This window comes from Salvelinus sp. IW2-2015, linkage group LG15 (assembly GCF_002910315.2).
Source record: "Salvelinus sp. IW2-2015 linkage group LG15, ASM291031v2, whole genome shotgun sequence".
NCBI lineage: Eukaryota > Metazoa > Chordata > Actinopteri > Salmoniformes > Salmonidae > Salvelinus > Salvelinus sp. IW2-2015.
In genome coordinates this window covers 14,804,460-14,821,058 of record NC_036855.1, presented here as the reverse complement: position 1 = coordinate 14,821,058, position 16,599 = coordinate 14,804,460, and the positions used below count along the sequence as shown (strand labels likewise).

Below are 16,599 nucleotides of genomic sequence, written 5' to 3'. Positions count from 1 at the left end.
TGAACACACCCACACATCTTAGTGCACTGAGGAATGAACACACCACACACTTAATGGCACTGAGGAATGAACACACCACACATCTTAAGTGCACTGAGGAATGAACACACCACACATCTTTAATGCACTGAGGAATGAACACACCACACATCTTATGCACTGAGGAATGAACACACCACACATCTTAATGCACTGAGAATGAACACACCACACATCTTAATGCACTGAGGAATGAACACACCACCACATCATCTTAATGCACTGAGGAATGAACACACCACACACATCTTAATGCACTGAGGAAGAAACACCACACATCTTTATGCACTGAGGAATGAACACACCCACACATCTTAATGCACTGAGGAATGAACACACCACACATCTTAATGCACTGAGGAATGAACCACCACACACTTTATGCACTGAGAATGAACACACCACACATCTTATGCACTGAGGAATGAACACACCACACATCTTAATGCACTGAGGAATGACAACACCACACATCTTAATGCACTGAGGAATGAACACACCACACATCTTAATGCACTGAGGAATGAACACAACCACACATCTTAATGCACTGAGGAATGAACACACCACACATCTTAATGCACTGAGGAATGAACACACCACACATCTAGTGCACTGAGGAATGAACACACCACACATCTAATGCACTGAGGAATGAAACACACCACCACATCTTAGTGCACTGAGGAATGAAATCACACCACACATCTTAATGCACTGAGGAATGAACACACCACCCACATCTTAATGCACTGCACTGAGGAATGAACACACCACACATCTTAATGCACTGAGGAATGAACACACCACACATCTTAATGCACTGAGGAATGAACACAGCAGCACTGCTCAAGGTTGCGATTTGATAGGACACCATATATGTGAGGTGTGTAAATACAATGTATTGCTCATGTCATGATGTTTTCAGATACAATGTCATGGTTGAAATTGTATCTCACCTCAGACCAGGGTGTGGTGTACCACTTGAAACAGGGCCTCTCAAAGCAGGTGTTCTCGTCCTCTGGCCTCTCACTGGCACCACAGTCCTCGTCGTCGTGGGTCTGGAACTTCCCAGCGGTGATGCCGGCGCATTGCACGATCCTCCGCTTCACACCGCGGCCACATGTCGTGTTACACTGAGAGGAAAATAAGACTGCTCTCAGCTAACGAATCTCTAACCAAGAGAACATAAACAAAACATCAAGAGAAAATATATAAAACATCACGAGAACATCAGGTAAACATTGTCAAAATGCTCATCATAACATCAACAGACCATTAATAAAACATAAATAGAACACCAACAGAGCATTAAGAGAACATCAACAGAAGGACCCAGTTACCCTCTCCCAGTCCTGAGTGAGCCAGTGTGGGGCACAGTCCTTCTCCCCACAGGGATGGATGGCCAGGGGCTTATTCTCCGGAGAGCACTGGGATTCAGGCACCACACGGCCCTCTGGTGTCTTACAGTACACGTGGCGTACCATCTTCCCCTGGCCGCACAACCCCGAGCACTGCAGAGGTCAAAGGTTAACAGGAATGACACAGCAAAAGTATTAGTGATCAAGAGCAACTTACAGCCAGTGCAATCACTATTCCTATCCGTCATCAATGTACCAACGAGATGGAGTAGTGTAGTGAAAGTAGTGTACTCACCGGCCCCCACTCTGACACAGTCCACTGGCGCTCGCAGGGCGAGCCTGTGCAGTTCTTAATGTTAGGGGGGCGGGTCGGGGGATCACATAACTTGGTTTCGTCTGAACACCTGACCTCCCGGGTCACCTGGGCCCTGCGGCCACACTTGGCTGGACACTGGACAGGAGAGAGAAGAGGGCACAGGACAGACTCACTTTTAATATCATCTACAGCTGCCCAAACAATTGTAAGTAGGATGCAACAATGTACTTACTACAGTGTTCCCACGCAGTAATTCCTGTAATATAAACCACACACACACACACACACACACACACACACACACACACACACACACACACACACACACACACAACCCCTGTCCCACCGTCAACTCCCACAGTATAGCTCCACCCACCTCAGTCCACTCGGCCACCTCCCATTGGGGGCCACAGGTGGGGCTCTTACAGGCGCGGCGCTCCAGGGGCCTCTCCAGTTCTGCCAGGGTGCAGAGATCACTGTACACAGAGCTGTCCAGCCCGGGGGACAGCATCTTCCAGCAGCGCACCAGACGGAACTGGAAGCCCTCACCACAGGTACGAGAACACTCACTCCAGCTGCTGGCTTCCCACCTGAGGGTGAGGGAATGCACACAGAGTAGAGTTCAGGTATAGTTAGTGATCTTCTGAAGTCAATTAAATCAAATATTATTACTGTAAATGGTATGGTAGCGGCCAACACCAGTTTATAGTTCCTGGTTAAATGGGGAAAAGAGACAAACATTGTTCTCAATGAACTTTGATTGCCACATCGTCCAACTGGTAAACAGTCCTTATATACTGAGTATATAAAACATTAAGAACAGCTGCTCTTTCCATGACATAGACTGACCAAGTGAATCAAGCTGAAAGCGTGTTATTTTCTGGTAAGTGTGTTATTTTCTGGTGCATACCTGGGCTGGCACTCCCTCCCAATGCAGAAGTCATGAACAGGCTCAGGTCGGGTCATATTGTCACACTGCATGTCATCTACCTCAGCTCCATCGTAGCGCACACACATGGCAAAGGACTTTGACACTCCTGCAGCGGAAATTATTACAGGCAAGCTAAGGAATAACTTAAAATGTCATAATTTATCCAAATAAATGTGTGTGTGTGTGTGTGTGTGTGTGTGTGTGTGTGTGTGTGTGTGTGTGTGTGTGTGTGTGTGTGTGTGTGTGTGTGTGTCTACCTATAGAGCAGGTGGAGGTGCAGGGTTCCTGAGAAGACATTTTCCAGCGGTACATGTCTGCAGGGCTCAGCTTGAAGTTCTTCTGCAGGAACCTCTGAATGGTCCTGTCAAACACAACATGACAACAAGGTCTCACACGAATGGTCCTGTCAAACACAACATGACAACAAGGTCTCAGACGATTAGTCTTGTCAAACATGACAACAAGGGCTCACACGATTGGTTATGTCAGACACAACATGACAACAAGGTCTCACACGAATGGTGATGTCAAACACAACATGACAACAAGGTCTCAGACAATTAGTACTGTCAAACATGACATGACAACAAGGTCTCAGACGATTAGTCCTGTCAAACACGACATGACAACAAGATCTCAGACGATTAGTCCTGTCAAACACGACATGACAACAAGATCTCAGACGATTTGTCCTGTCAAACACGTCATAACCATGCCTTCACAGTGAACCCACTGAACCCCAGCTCTCTCTCTCTCACACACACATTGCTGCATCACTGCTACGGCTGATTAACCTCAACATCAAAATCATAACAACCAGCGGCATTCACATAAAAGTGACATTCTTGTCATACGTGTACTGGAACTGCTGTGTCCAATCCAGAGAGCTCGGTTTGTTGATTTGAAAAGTTTGTTGTTTTGAAAGTTTCTTAGTAGCTAGGTAACTTTTTAGTTTGGATCCCGCGACGCATTTGGCATCAGTTGCTGGGACTGCTTCTCTTTGTCCAGTGATCCTGCTGACCAAGGCCGGGTCTGAGGAGCTATTTGGCGTAGCAGTTAGCCTAGCTGCTAGTTAGCCGCCTATCAAGCTAGGGGGGTTTCTTGAGGGCTTGAACGCAGCCTGCGACGCGGTTAGCCATTGTGGCTGGGACTGCGGATTGTGCCTGGTTTGTGGCTGTCTAGATCCTTGCTGTTTGTTGTGTTCAATCTTCCCTGTGACCTGCCCTGTCTGGAACTGTGAGAAGTAACAGCGTAACCTACGTTGCTAGCTACTGTGACAAAGACCAAAGCCGGCGGGAGTACCGTTGAGGACAGTGGTGTCTATCACAGGTGAAAGATCTTTTAAACAAACAAAAATAGTTTTACAAGCAGTTGTTAAAACAACGAGAAAATTGCTTCGTGTTTTGTCCAAATACTGGTCGATTCAACTAATAAAAGAATGGACGACCTGACCAGAGAGGTCCAGGACCTGAAGAACAGTTTGCAGTTCTCCCAGGGCCAGCTCAATGAGTTGAAACAGGAGAAGAGCAAGATGACAGCAAACTGTAAATCATTGAGAGAGGACATCAGTGCTGTGTGTGAATCCATGATAACAATGATGGATAAATCAGACTCGAGGGACAATCAATGCAGAACAACGTGGTTGTGGATGGAATTGCAGAATCCCCACATGAGACCTGGACGGAGCCTGAGGACAAAGTAAGAGAATTGATAACTGAGAAATTGAAGATGGACCACCGGAAGATTGAGGTGGAGCGTGCCCACAGGACTGGAAAACACACCACCAGCCCAGGTGACAGGCCCAGGCCAATAGTGGTCACGTTCCTGAGGTTCAAGAACAAGGTAGCTGTTCTGGAAAGAGCCAAGAACTTGAGAGGAACGTATATCTTCCTCAATAATAACTTATCCCAGCCATAAAAGCTGCTAGAGCGCGTGGGGACATTGCTTACATCCGTTTTGACAGGCTCATTGTCCACCCTCCCTCCCAGAAGCCTGGAAGGGGTGAGAGAGCCAAGCCTATGGGTTCGTAGCTTCAACCCCGCAGCACACACACACACACACACACATATCAATTGATTAATGGGCTGCTGAATGTATATATTTTTTTCTATTGCTTTATTTGCTCTTTTCCATATTATGTCTATCTCTGATAAGCTACCCAGAAAAAATAGCCCATATTAATTTATGTAGCCTTAGAAATAATGTTAATGAAATCAATAACTTGCTAACATCAGATAACATTAATACATATATCTGAGACTCACTTAGATTAATCATTTGTTGATACAGCAGTAGCAATACAAGGATACAACATCTATAGAAGAGACAGAAAAGCTATTGAGGGGGGGTGTTTCTGTATATATTCAGAGCCATATCCCTGTAATGCTTAGAGAAGATCTTATGTCAAGTGTTGTGGTTGCAGGTTCACTTGGCACATCTAAAGCCTTTTCTTTTGGGGTGTTGCTGTAGGCCACCAAGTGCTAACAGTCAGTATCTAAATAATATGTGTGAAATGCTTGATAGTGCATGTGATGTAAACAGATGTCTACTTTCTTGGGGACCTGAATATTGACTGGTTTTCTTCAAGCTGTCCACTCAAGAGGAAGCTTCTCACTGTAACCAGTGCCTGTAATCTGGTTCAGGTTATTAATCAACCTACCAGGGTGTTTACGTACACTACAGGGACAAGATTATCCACATGTATCCATCACATTTATACTAATACTGTAGAACTTTGTTCTAAAGCTGTATCCTTACCCATTGGATGCAGTGAGCACAATATTGTGGCTATATCCAGGAAGGCCAAAGTTCCAAAGCTGGGCCTAAAATAGTGTATACGAGATCATACAAAAGATTTTATGTGTATGATGTTAAGCATATGTGTTGGTCTGATGTGATTAATAAGGAGCATCCAGATGCTGCACTTGATGAATTTAGGAAATTGCTTATTCCAATTATTGATAAACATGCACCTGTTAAGAAACTGACTGTTAGAATTGTTAAGGCTCCATGGTTTGATGAGGAATTGAAAAACTGTATGGTTGAAAGAGATGTACCAAAAGGAGTGGCTAATAAGTCTGGCTGCACATCTGACTTGCTGCAAATTCAGAAATGATATGACTAAACAAAAAAAAAAGAAGAAACTGTATTATAAAGCCAAGATCAATGATACAAAGAATGATGGAAAAAAAACTGGAGTACTTTAAATGAAATTATTAATTCAACTCCATCTTTTATCAAATCAGATGGCTTATTCATCACAAAACCATTTGATGTTGCCAATTATTTTAATGATTACTTCATTGGCAAAGTGGGCAAACTTAGGCAGGAAATGGCAACAACGAACAGTGAGCCATTGTATTCATTCATAAAAAAAACTAATAATGAAAGAAAAGCATTGCAAGTTTGAATTTTGTAAACTTAGTGTGGGAGAGGTGGAAAAATTATTGTTATAAAAAATGACAAACCTCCTGGCATTGACAACTTAGATGGAAAACTACAGAGGATGGTAGGAGTGGCTATAGTCAGCTATCTGTCATATCTTTAATCTGAGCCTCGAGGAATATATTTGTCGTCAGGCCTGGAGGGAAACCAAAGTAATTCCGCTACCCAAGAGTGGTAAAGCGGACTTTACTGGTTCTAACAGCAGACCTACCAGCTTGCTGCCAGCTCTTAGAAAATTGTTGGAAAGAATTGTGTTGGACCAAATACAATGCTATTTCTCTGTAAACAAATCAACCACAGACTTATAGAGATGGGCACTCAACATGTACTGCACTGACACAAATGACTGATGATTGGTTGAAAGAAAATTGTGGGAGCTGTACTGTTAGATTTCAGTGCAGCCTTTAATATTATTGACCATAACCTGTTGTTGAAAAAACTTATGTGTTATGGGTTTTCAACCTCTGCCATATCATGGATTCAGAGCTATCTATCTAATAGAACTCAACAGCTTTTCTTTAATGGAAGCTTCTCTAATGTCAAACATGTAAAGTGTGGTGTAACGCAGGGCAGCTCTCTAGGCACGCTACTCTTTTCTATTTTTACCAACGACCTGCCACTGGCATTAAACAAAGCATGTGTGTCCATGTATGCTGATGATTCAACCATATAAGCATCAGCAACCACAGCTAATGAAGTCACTGAAACCCTTAACAAAGAGTTGCAGTCTGTTTTGGAATGAGTGGCCAGTAATAAAATGGTCCTAAACATCTCTAAAATGAAGAGCATTGTATTTGCTACAAATAATTCCCTGTGTTCTAGACCTCAGCTGAATCTAGTAATGAATGGTGTGGCTGTTGAACAAGTACAAGAGACTAAATTACTTGGCATTACCTTAGAATGTAAACTGTCATGGTCAAAACATATAGATTCAATGGTTGTAAAGATGGGGAGAGGTCTGTCCGTAATAAAGAGATGATCTGCTTTTTTGACCCCGCATTCCAAAAAGCAAGTCCTGCAAGCTCTAGTTTAGTCTTATCTTGATTATTGTCCAGTCGTGTGGTCGAGTGCTGCAAGGAAAGACCTAGTTAAGCTGAAGCTGGCCAAGAACAGAGCGGTACGTCTTGCTCTTCATTGTAATAAGAGGGCTGATATAAATACTATGCATGCCAGTCTCTCTTGTCTAAGAGTTGAGGAGAGACTGACTGCATCACTTCTTCTTTTTATAAGAAACATTCATGTGTTGAAAATCCCAAATTGTTGCATAGTCAACTTACACAAAGGTCTGACACACACACTTACACCACCAGACATGTCACCAGGGGTCTTTTGACAGTCCCCAAATCCAGAACAAATTCAAGAAAGTGTACAGTATTTTATAGAGCCATTATCATATTTCTCAAATGAACAGCAAACCTGGTTTCAACAAACAGATAAAGCAACACCTCAGGGCACAACGCCTCTTCCCTATTTGACCTCGATAGTTTGTGTGTATGTATTGGTATTGATATGTAGGCTACGTGTGCCTTTTACAATTTTTTATTGATGTAGTTCTGTCCATGTCTACTAATGTTCTGTATTATCTCATGTTTCATGTTTTGTGTGGATCCCAGGAAGAGTAGCTGTTGCTTTTGCAACAGCTAATGGAGATCCTAATAAAATAAATACCAAAAAATATCACTGTCTGTTTTTTATTACCAGAGCAGAGATGTTTAGAGGAAAAGGGGAACAGGAGAGGGAGGTAGGAGGAGAATGAGAAGGTGTAGGTGGAGAGGAAGAAGAGCATGAAGAAGAGGACGAGGAACAGTTTGGGTGCGGAAAAGAAAGAGGAGGAGGCAGAGAAGAAGAGAAAAAGGGAAACAGTCTTTCATTTAAACAAATAATTCAAGGTATTTGCGGCGAAGTGAAAATATGACTGGGAAGAAACATACTGTCAGACTGTATTCACCTCTGGGAGAAATGTGCAGAAATTAGTCACAGTTACACTGAGATATGCTGGTAAAGTATGATTCAAAGTTCCTGTGTATGTTCAAATAATCTGTCCCCCTCCTCTCCTACTTGTCCTTCACTTCCTCTACTCCCCCCCTCCTCCACCTCCTATCCTTCTCCTCATCCAATCCGTTCTTCTCCCCAGTGCAGGGGAAGACAGGGCGGGTCATATGATGTGTTTTATGGGGCACTGGCAGAGGAACTGGCAAAGTGGTGTTTGGACACAGCGCAGGGAAGCCAACATGAATTATAAATATGATGGAATGCAATCCCGGCCAGCTCTGAGCTTTAGCTGTCTCTTCTCCATGCGATTCTTGGGATGTCTCAGAAGGAAAAAAGAAGCTAGCATTGGATCGGTCCAGAAGCCAGCATGGAGCACATTCCATTCCCCTAGCCAGCCCAGCCAGCAGCACAGGCCCTTGTCCCCGGCGAGACTATACAGCACTTTTAAATGCCCCTCTGCTCAGGACCTTGAAATGACTCACTCTGGTCCTCACTTAGAGAGAGTAGTGTTCACTCCAACTCCTCAGCAGCAGGATCCCTTAGTGAAGAGAGGTAGTGTCTGGTAGATGGAAGAGGAAGATCAGAGGGGTTGTGGATGGGATTCTGAAGTGCTTTTTTTGGATGGGTTCCTATACCTGATAACAAGCTGATGTTGGGCCAACATTGGCTCAGCGTTGGGTTTTTGTTAGTTGAGAATTATCTGTTAATTGAATGATTAGAATATTCCGCCCTGAAATATATAATTGTAGGGAATTGATTAGAATGTATAAAATCATAATCAATAAATGTGTAGTCTAGTCAGAATTAGGGTAAAACAATATGTCTTTATGGTATTGTAAACACAGACTGTCTGAGCTCGGTGCCGACCTGACTAGAGATTTGGGAGAGAACGGGGAGTACGTCTCAAGGACAAGGTCTCCCTAATCTCTGTCGGCTGGGTAGTGAGAAGTGTGTGCGTAGCAGGACAGTGTGTGCGTATGTTTGTGTGTATCTGTGTGCGTATGGTTGTGTGAATGTGTGTGTGTGGGAAGTCAGTATAAAATGATTTGTTTTGTATTCTTGACTTTAGAACGTCCCCGTGAATAAACCTTTTTGACTATTTTAGCTGGGCCTCCGTCTGTTTCATTCGAACAGGATCTTACAAATTCTGGTTTGCAGACTGAGTAATATAATTAAATTGGGTTATGTACCTGGAGAACATAATTCTCTTATCAGTTTTCCTTTTCAACTATATCTGCTATAACTATAACGATATGTGCCTATTTATTTCTGCTCATTGTGTGGATCTCTCCTTACTCTACCTGGTTCTGTTGGTACGGTTGTTGCTCCTCATCCCTGTCAGCAACGTCCTGTTGGGGAACAGCAGGTCTCCAGTATCATTCCTCCGCCGGTCCAGACTGAACTCCCCCAGTGAGCTTTTGAGGGGGAACTTCACGCTGCTATGGTCTACCTCCAATGGCCCCACCTCCGACGAGAACAGTCCCTCTCCCACGTCTGGACCAATCCGCTCGCCCAGCAAGACTCTCCAGATGAGGTTCTCTGGGTCTGGCTTCTCCTCTAAAGGCCTGCTGGCTGCCGGGGCAGGGACTGCTACACCGCCTGTGTGACTGCTGTTGCCATCTGTTGGGATGGCAGGAAGGGAGAGGAAAGTTAGAGAAATTATTAAAGTGGGAGAAAGCCTTATATACTCAGCAAAGATAATTCGTAAAAATCCAAATAACTTCACAGATCTTCATTGTAAAGGGTTTAAACACTGTTTCCCATGCTTGTTCAATGAACCATAAACAATTAATGAACATGCACCTGTGGAATGGTCGTTGAGACACTAACAGCTTACAGACGGTTGGCAATTAAGGTCACAGTTATGAAAACTTAGGACACTAAAGAAACCTTTCTACTGACTCTGAAAAACACAAAAAAAAGATGCCCAGGGTCCCTGCTCATTTGTGTGAATGTGCCTTAGGCATGCTGCAAGGAGGCATGAGGACTGCAGATGTGGCCAGGGCAATAAATTGCAACGTTTGTACTGTAAGACACCTAAGACAGTGCTACAGGGAGACAGGAAGGACAGCTGATCGTCCACACAGTGGCAGACCACGTGTCTGCTTCTTCTGTGCGTGATTTCCTGCAAGACAGGAATGTCAGTGTTCTGCCATGGCCAGCGAAGAGCCATGATCTCAATCTCATTGAGCACGTCTGGGACCTGTTGGATCGGAGAGAGCGCCTAAGACAGCGCTGCAGGGAAACAGGACGGACAGCTGATCGTCCTCGCAGTGGCAGACCACGTGTAACAACACCTGCACAGGATGGTACATACGAACATCACACCTGCGGGACAGGTACAGGATGGCAACAACAAGTGCCTGAGTTACACCAGGAATGCACAATCCCTCAATCAGTGATCAGACTGTCTGCAATAGGCTGAGAGAGGCTGGACTGAGAGCTTGTAGGCCTGTTGTAAGGCAGGTGGTCGGTGATCCGATGGTCGGATTCGCGTTTATCGTCGAAGGAATGAGCGTTACACCGAGGCCTGCACTCTGGAGCGGGATCGATTTGGAGGTGGAGGGTCCGTCATGGTCTGGGGCAGTGTGTCACAGCATCATCGGACTGAGCTTGTTGTCATTGCATGCAATCTCAACGCTGTGCGTTACAGGGAAGACATCCTCGTCCCTCATGTGGTACACTTCCTGCAGGCTCAGGAAGTGTACCAGCATGACAATGCCACCAGCCATACTGCTCGTTCTGTGCGTGACAGGAATGTCAGTGTTCTGCCATGGCCAGCGAAGAGCCCGGATCTCAATCCCCATTGAGCACGTCTGGGACCTGTTGGATCGGAGGGATGAGGGCTAGGGCCATTCCCCCCAGAAATGTCCGGGAACTTGCAGGTGCCTTGGTGGAAGAGTGGGGTAACATCTCACAGCAAGAACTGGCAAATCTGGTGCAGTCCATGAGGAGGAGATGCACTGCAGTGCTTAATGCAGCTGGTGGCCACACCAAATACTGACTGTTARTTTTMWTTTTGCCCCCCCCCCCCCCCCCTTTGTTCAGGGACACATTATTCCATTTCTGTTAGTCACATGTCTGTGGAACTTGTTCAGTTTATGTCTCAGATGTTGAATCTTGTTATGTTCATACAAATATTTACACATGTTAAGTTTACTGAATATAAACGCAGTTGACAGTGAGAGGACGTTTCTTTTTTGCAGAGTTTACTAAGCCGAACAAGAGGTGTTTCCTGGTCAGGTGCTCAAGAAGAACTCCTGGTGCTTTTTATGGAGTATGTAAAGAGACATTTTATGTGCAGTTTGTACACAACAACAAAACAACACACAAAGTCTTTCTGCACATTCCAAACGGTAGTAGAGAGTGCCTCATACCCTGACTACACCACTCGCGGTACTCAATTATTGCACCCACACTGCTCACGCGCGTCTGCGTTGCCAAGGGCTAGAATAGAAGTTCTTTCTATTTCTGACGCAGATCGCGCTGCAAGTCCTGCCTCTCCCATCTCCTCATTGGTTTATAGAAGCAGGTACCCACGTGCCATGTCCTCATTGGTTATACCCACGTGGGTGATTGAAAGACGAACTGTTACCGGTTGTCGTGGTAATACTATGAAAGTTTAGATGCCAATCACCATATAAGTTAAACGATGAAAAAGCCTGGAAGGAGGAGAGATGACTAGAAACGATTCGGTTGAAAGTTTTTATGTGTGGATTAATTGTCGGAGTAGAGGACCTTGTGCATTTCAGGTAAAATAACACCCTAATGTTTATATCCCAGGACAAATAACCGCAAGCTAGCTAAATAGGACAAATTAGCTAGCAAGTGCAAGCTAAATTGCCATAAATGTTTAATGCTTTTCGACCTGTCCCCAAATTAATGTCATTGGTTCAGAGTTTGTTTGATATTTTAACCTGCATGTTGTGATCGCGTTTGGTGTAGGGGGACAAAATACATTTATGCACGATGGCGCACGCGCGCAGCCGGTTTGGGTTCCGTGTCAGTCTCACCCAGTGGCCAAACTCCCTGCAGAACTGTCCCACAGTCCGAGTAGAGGGGCTGTCTGAGACCTTGCTGCAGGCAGGTAAGCAGGCAGGCCTGCACCTATTACCGCTCATGTTTGTGATGCAGCCATTTTTAAAAAGGAGGAAATTCCGGGGCTCCCTGAAGTTTTCATCTATCCTAGCTCATCTTTGTATGTGGGCCAGCAGAGAGGATGCTCTTACATTTTTTTTATTTTTTATCTCATCTGATATCTGAGCGGAGAATCAATAAAGTTTATTGGTTGCGAACACAGATTTGCTGTTATAGCAGGTGCAGTGAAATGCTTGTTTTTCTAGCTCCAACAGTGCAGTAATACCTAGCAATAAAAATAACAAATACATACATATAAAAATTGTGAAATTAAGAAATATCAGAACGAGCAAGGTCAGAAAACGGAATAAATATATTTATTCCGGTTACAGAACGAGCTCGTTCTGATATTTCTTAATTTCTAAATTTTTATTTGTACAGTATGTATTTGTTATACACTACCGTTCAAAAGTTTGGGGTCACTTAGAAATGTCCTTGTTTTTGAAAGAAAAGCAAATTTTTTGTCCATTTTAAAATAACATAAAATTGATCAAAAATACAGTGTAGACATTGTTAATGTTGTAAAGTACTATTGTAGCTGGAAACGGCAGATTTTTTATGGAATATCTACATAGGCGTACAGAGGCCCATTATCAGCAACCATCACTCCTGTGTTCCAATGGTACGTTGTGTTAGCTAATCCAAGTTTATAATTTTAAAAGGCTAATTGATCATTAGAAAACCCTTTTGCAATTATGTTAGCACAGCTGAAAACGGTTGTGCTGATTAAAGAAGCAAGCTTCCCTAAGTTTCTTAGGGGCATAATTCCTTCAGCCTCCTGAGCTTGAGAGGCGCTGTGGCACCTGTTTGTGTGAATTGACCATTTCAGGTTGTCAGTGATGTGCATGCTGAGGGACTTGAAGCTTTTGACCCTCTCCGATGAGGCCCCGTCGATGTGGATGGGGGCGTGCTCTCTCTGCTGTCTCCTGTAGTTCACGATCAGCTCCTTCGTTTTGTTGACGTTGAGGGAGTGGTTATTTTCCTGGTACCACTCCGACAGGGCTCTCACTTCCTCCCTGTGGTCTGTCTCGTCGTTGGTGGTAATCAGACCTACCACTGTTGTGTCGTCAGGAAACTTGATGATTGAGTTGGAGATGTGCGAGGCCACGCAGTCATGGGTGAACAGGGAGTACAGGAGGGGGCTGAGCACGCACTCCTGCGAGGCCCACGTATTGAGAATCAGTGTGTCGGAGTTGTTGTTGCCTGCCTTCACCACTTGGGGTCGGCTTGTCAGGAAGTCCAGGACCCAGTTGCACAGGGAGGGGTTCAGACCCATGGCCCTGAGCTTAGTGATGAGCTTGGAGTGCACTATGGTGTTGAAAGCTGAGCTGTAGTCGAACAGCATTCTTCCATAGGTATTTATCTTGTTCAGGTGGGATGGGGCAGTGTGTAGTGCAATGGCAATTGCGTAGTCCGTGGATGAGTTGCTGCGATATGCAAATTGTAATGGGTCTAGGATGTGGGGTAAGGTGGAAGTGATATGATCCTTAACTAGCCTCTCAAAGCATTTCATGATGAAAGAAGTGAGCGCTACGGGGCGATAGTCATTCAGCTCAGTTACCTTCACTTTTTTGGTACAGGAACAATGGTGGACATCTTGAAGCAAGTGTGGACAACAGGCTGGGATATGGAGAGATTGAATATGTCCATAAACACTCTAGTCAGATGGTCTGCACTTGCTCTGAGGACGCGGATTGGGATGCCGTATGGCCAGGGAGCCTTGCGAGGGTTAAAATGCTTAAATAACTTACTCATATCAGCTACAGATAGCGATAGTCCTGAGGGTCGGGGGCCCGCATCAGCAGCTCAGTGTTGTTTTCTCTCTCTCTCTCTCTCTCTCTCTCTCTCTCTCTCTCTCTCTCTCTCCTCTCTCATTCTCATCTCTCTCTCTCTCTCTCTCTCTCTTCTCTCTCTCTCTCTCTCTCTCTCTCTCTCTCCTCTTCATCTCACTCTCCTCTCTCTCCCTCTCTATCATCTCGGTATACTTTCTCAATCGGTCGGATCAATAGCAGACAGGTTTTGATTATCTCTCTCCTCATCTCTCTCTCTCCTCCCTCCTCTAAGTTATTGTTATTGGTATATGGTTTTTCTAGTATATTGTTGTTACCAAGCTGTCAATTGTGTATTTAAGTGGTGGGGTCCGGCTGTCCATGGTCACAGTCAAGTAGAAGCTTGCTGGTCGCCATCATACAACCTGCGATTTGGGTGGTGCCTTGTAACTGGACCAACATTAATTATTTTTAATATCTTTGAAGATGAACGCTGGTTATTTGTAGAGGTGCTTATATGTATCTGTCTAAAGCCATCGTATAACCCGGCCCCTCTAGAACGTATGCAACAACCGGTATTTTCTGGCTGAGCCTAGGTATCAGTCTCTTTGCCTGGTGCATAAAGGATAATTTTTTATTTTATTAATAGGAACGATTGTAATCCCCGTTGGGGGCTTTACATAAGACTGCTTATCATTTGTACTGCGCACGGAAACCATGGTTCGAGGGGCTGGGCTAGCTGGTTTAAGGGTAGGAGTTGTTACCAGGATGGTGGGAATAAAGTATATGGGGACAGGGGGTTGAGGGAGCTGGGTGGAGGTTATTGTGTGAGTGATCAGGTAACTGCTAAGAGAAATATAGTAACTTGGCTGTGTTAAAGAGAGAGAATTATGCGTGTGTAATACGTTCTCGTAAGTTATAATCGCCTGAAGATAGTTTAATGTAAGGGATTACGACTCATATCTGGTCCACAACACCTATGAGGCAGACAAAATACGCACCTTAGAGAGAGCTCAACATTCATTGCCTCCTGCTCCGTCCTACCAAGCTCAGTCAATTGCACATATATAGAAGCAATTCCCGCTTACTGTTGATCCGACTGGCAAATTCCAATCAGTTTTTCCACGTTGATTAAATACGTCATCACATATTATTTTTTTGTTTGAAGATTACGTGGGATTGTACCCCTGCAACCTACAGAGTTACTGGATACGTTACACTCATAATTTAAATTAGGGAGATTAACACAGTAAAACGGCTCTACGTGGCTAAAGCTCCGGCGAGGGGGAGGGAGCGAGCGTTAGCTTAGAAAAGGTCAAGCCTGAGGCAATAAGAAAGACTAACTTTCAGTAACCCTGAGAAAAAGCCAACATTTGAAAGGTCTTGTTGAGGGGACCCTCCTTGGAATACAGATGTAATAACCTTCAAAGAGGAAGATAACCCCTTATTAAAGTAATCATACCACCATCCATGGCCGCCGGTGTCCTTGAAGACCGGTAGCCGCCGCAATGGAGTTCTACTGGGTGCTGTCCACACTTGTAGTCTTCCCCTGAAAAAGAAGTTCCCCGCCTGATCAGTCATCAGGCTGTGTGGGAGATAGGTAGAACATAGTCTCGATGGAGGGGGTATGGAGGACAGCATATGGAGGGTAGGACCGGTTGGTTAACTCTATGGAAAGGTCAAATATGGGCTTGATATTCAGATGTAAACTGGAATTTCCTACTTAAACGATTACTACATTCCAACAAATACATGACATATGTAGGGAATTGTAATGTACTTTATATATTTCTAGGAAGTTTTTCAAATTCAAGGAGCAGTACAATAAAGAGGAACGGAAATTAAAAAGATATAAAATCAAATTATAACAAAAAAATGAAGAGATATTTCTGACATATGATTTCAGAGAAATGTATGATATTATAGTAGGGTTTTTGAAATTTAAAGTCCTTTTATGTACCATCATGGTTTGGTAATTAAACTACTCCCGCACATCAAATTGATTATCGTATTCTCAAGCCATTGCGGGGAGAAATACCACTTTGGTTTTGCTGAAAAATCAATCTTTGATAAAATGTTTTAAACACTTCTTCTTTGTATTAAAAAAATTATATGGTCCCTAATGAATCGATCACTAATCCGTACAACAGGGAGCACTATGTTAGAATGAAGGTGTTATAATGTATAGAAAAGATATGGTATGGATATAATTATTAAGTTTGGGCGGGGCGAATTTATGGGAAGCCAATGATGTTCATTAGGAGAAATGTCAGAGATATATAAAGTACGAAGGAACATATTTTGAGTATGTATGAAACATGTGAATGAGAGGAATGTGATGGCCATTTTACAAAATTGGCCGAGAGAGTCGCATATCAGTGATAGAATCTTCCTCCAATGATTTGTTTCTAGATGTCCCAGGGGAGCCTAAGGGATTGTTGTGAATCAAAAGGGAGAGCTATGGTAGACTAGGAAATAGGAACATTATGATGACTGGCCAAAAATCTATTAAACCTGAAAAGCTAAACATAGCACATAGGGACAGGTACATTTGTAAAACGTGAAACTGGAGACTTATGAAGAAACAAGGTATCTATAATTAAAACAAAT

General features: G+C 43.9%; 1 protein-coding gene across 1 annotated transcript in view; it reads right to left on the bottom strand.

Annotated features, from left to right (window-relative positions):
* Positions 1 to 13,565, bottom strand: part of LOC111973908 (ADAMTS-like protein 2) — a 15,675-nt gene extending 2,110 nt beyond the window's left edge. The window contains exons 1-7 of the mRNA XM_070447341.1: positions 13,158 to 13,565; positions 12,097 to 12,160; positions 9,385 to 9,703; positions 2,093 to 2,306; positions 1,696 to 1,851; positions 1,383 to 1,553; positions 999 to 1,175 (exon numbers count right to left, since the gene is read on the bottom strand). Coding sequence (XP_070303442.1) covers positions 999 to 1,175; positions 1,383 to 1,553; positions 1,696 to 1,851; positions 2,093 to 2,306; positions 9,385 to 9,703; positions 12,097 to 12,160; positions 13,158 to 13,565 — 1,509 coding nt within the window. The remainder of the gene's footprint in view (positions 1 to 998; positions 1,176 to 1,382; positions 1,554 to 1,695; positions 1,852 to 2,092; positions 2,307 to 9,384; positions 9,704 to 12,096; positions 12,161 to 13,157) is intronic.
* Between the last annotated feature and the right edge of the window lie 3,034 nt (positions 13,566 to 16,599).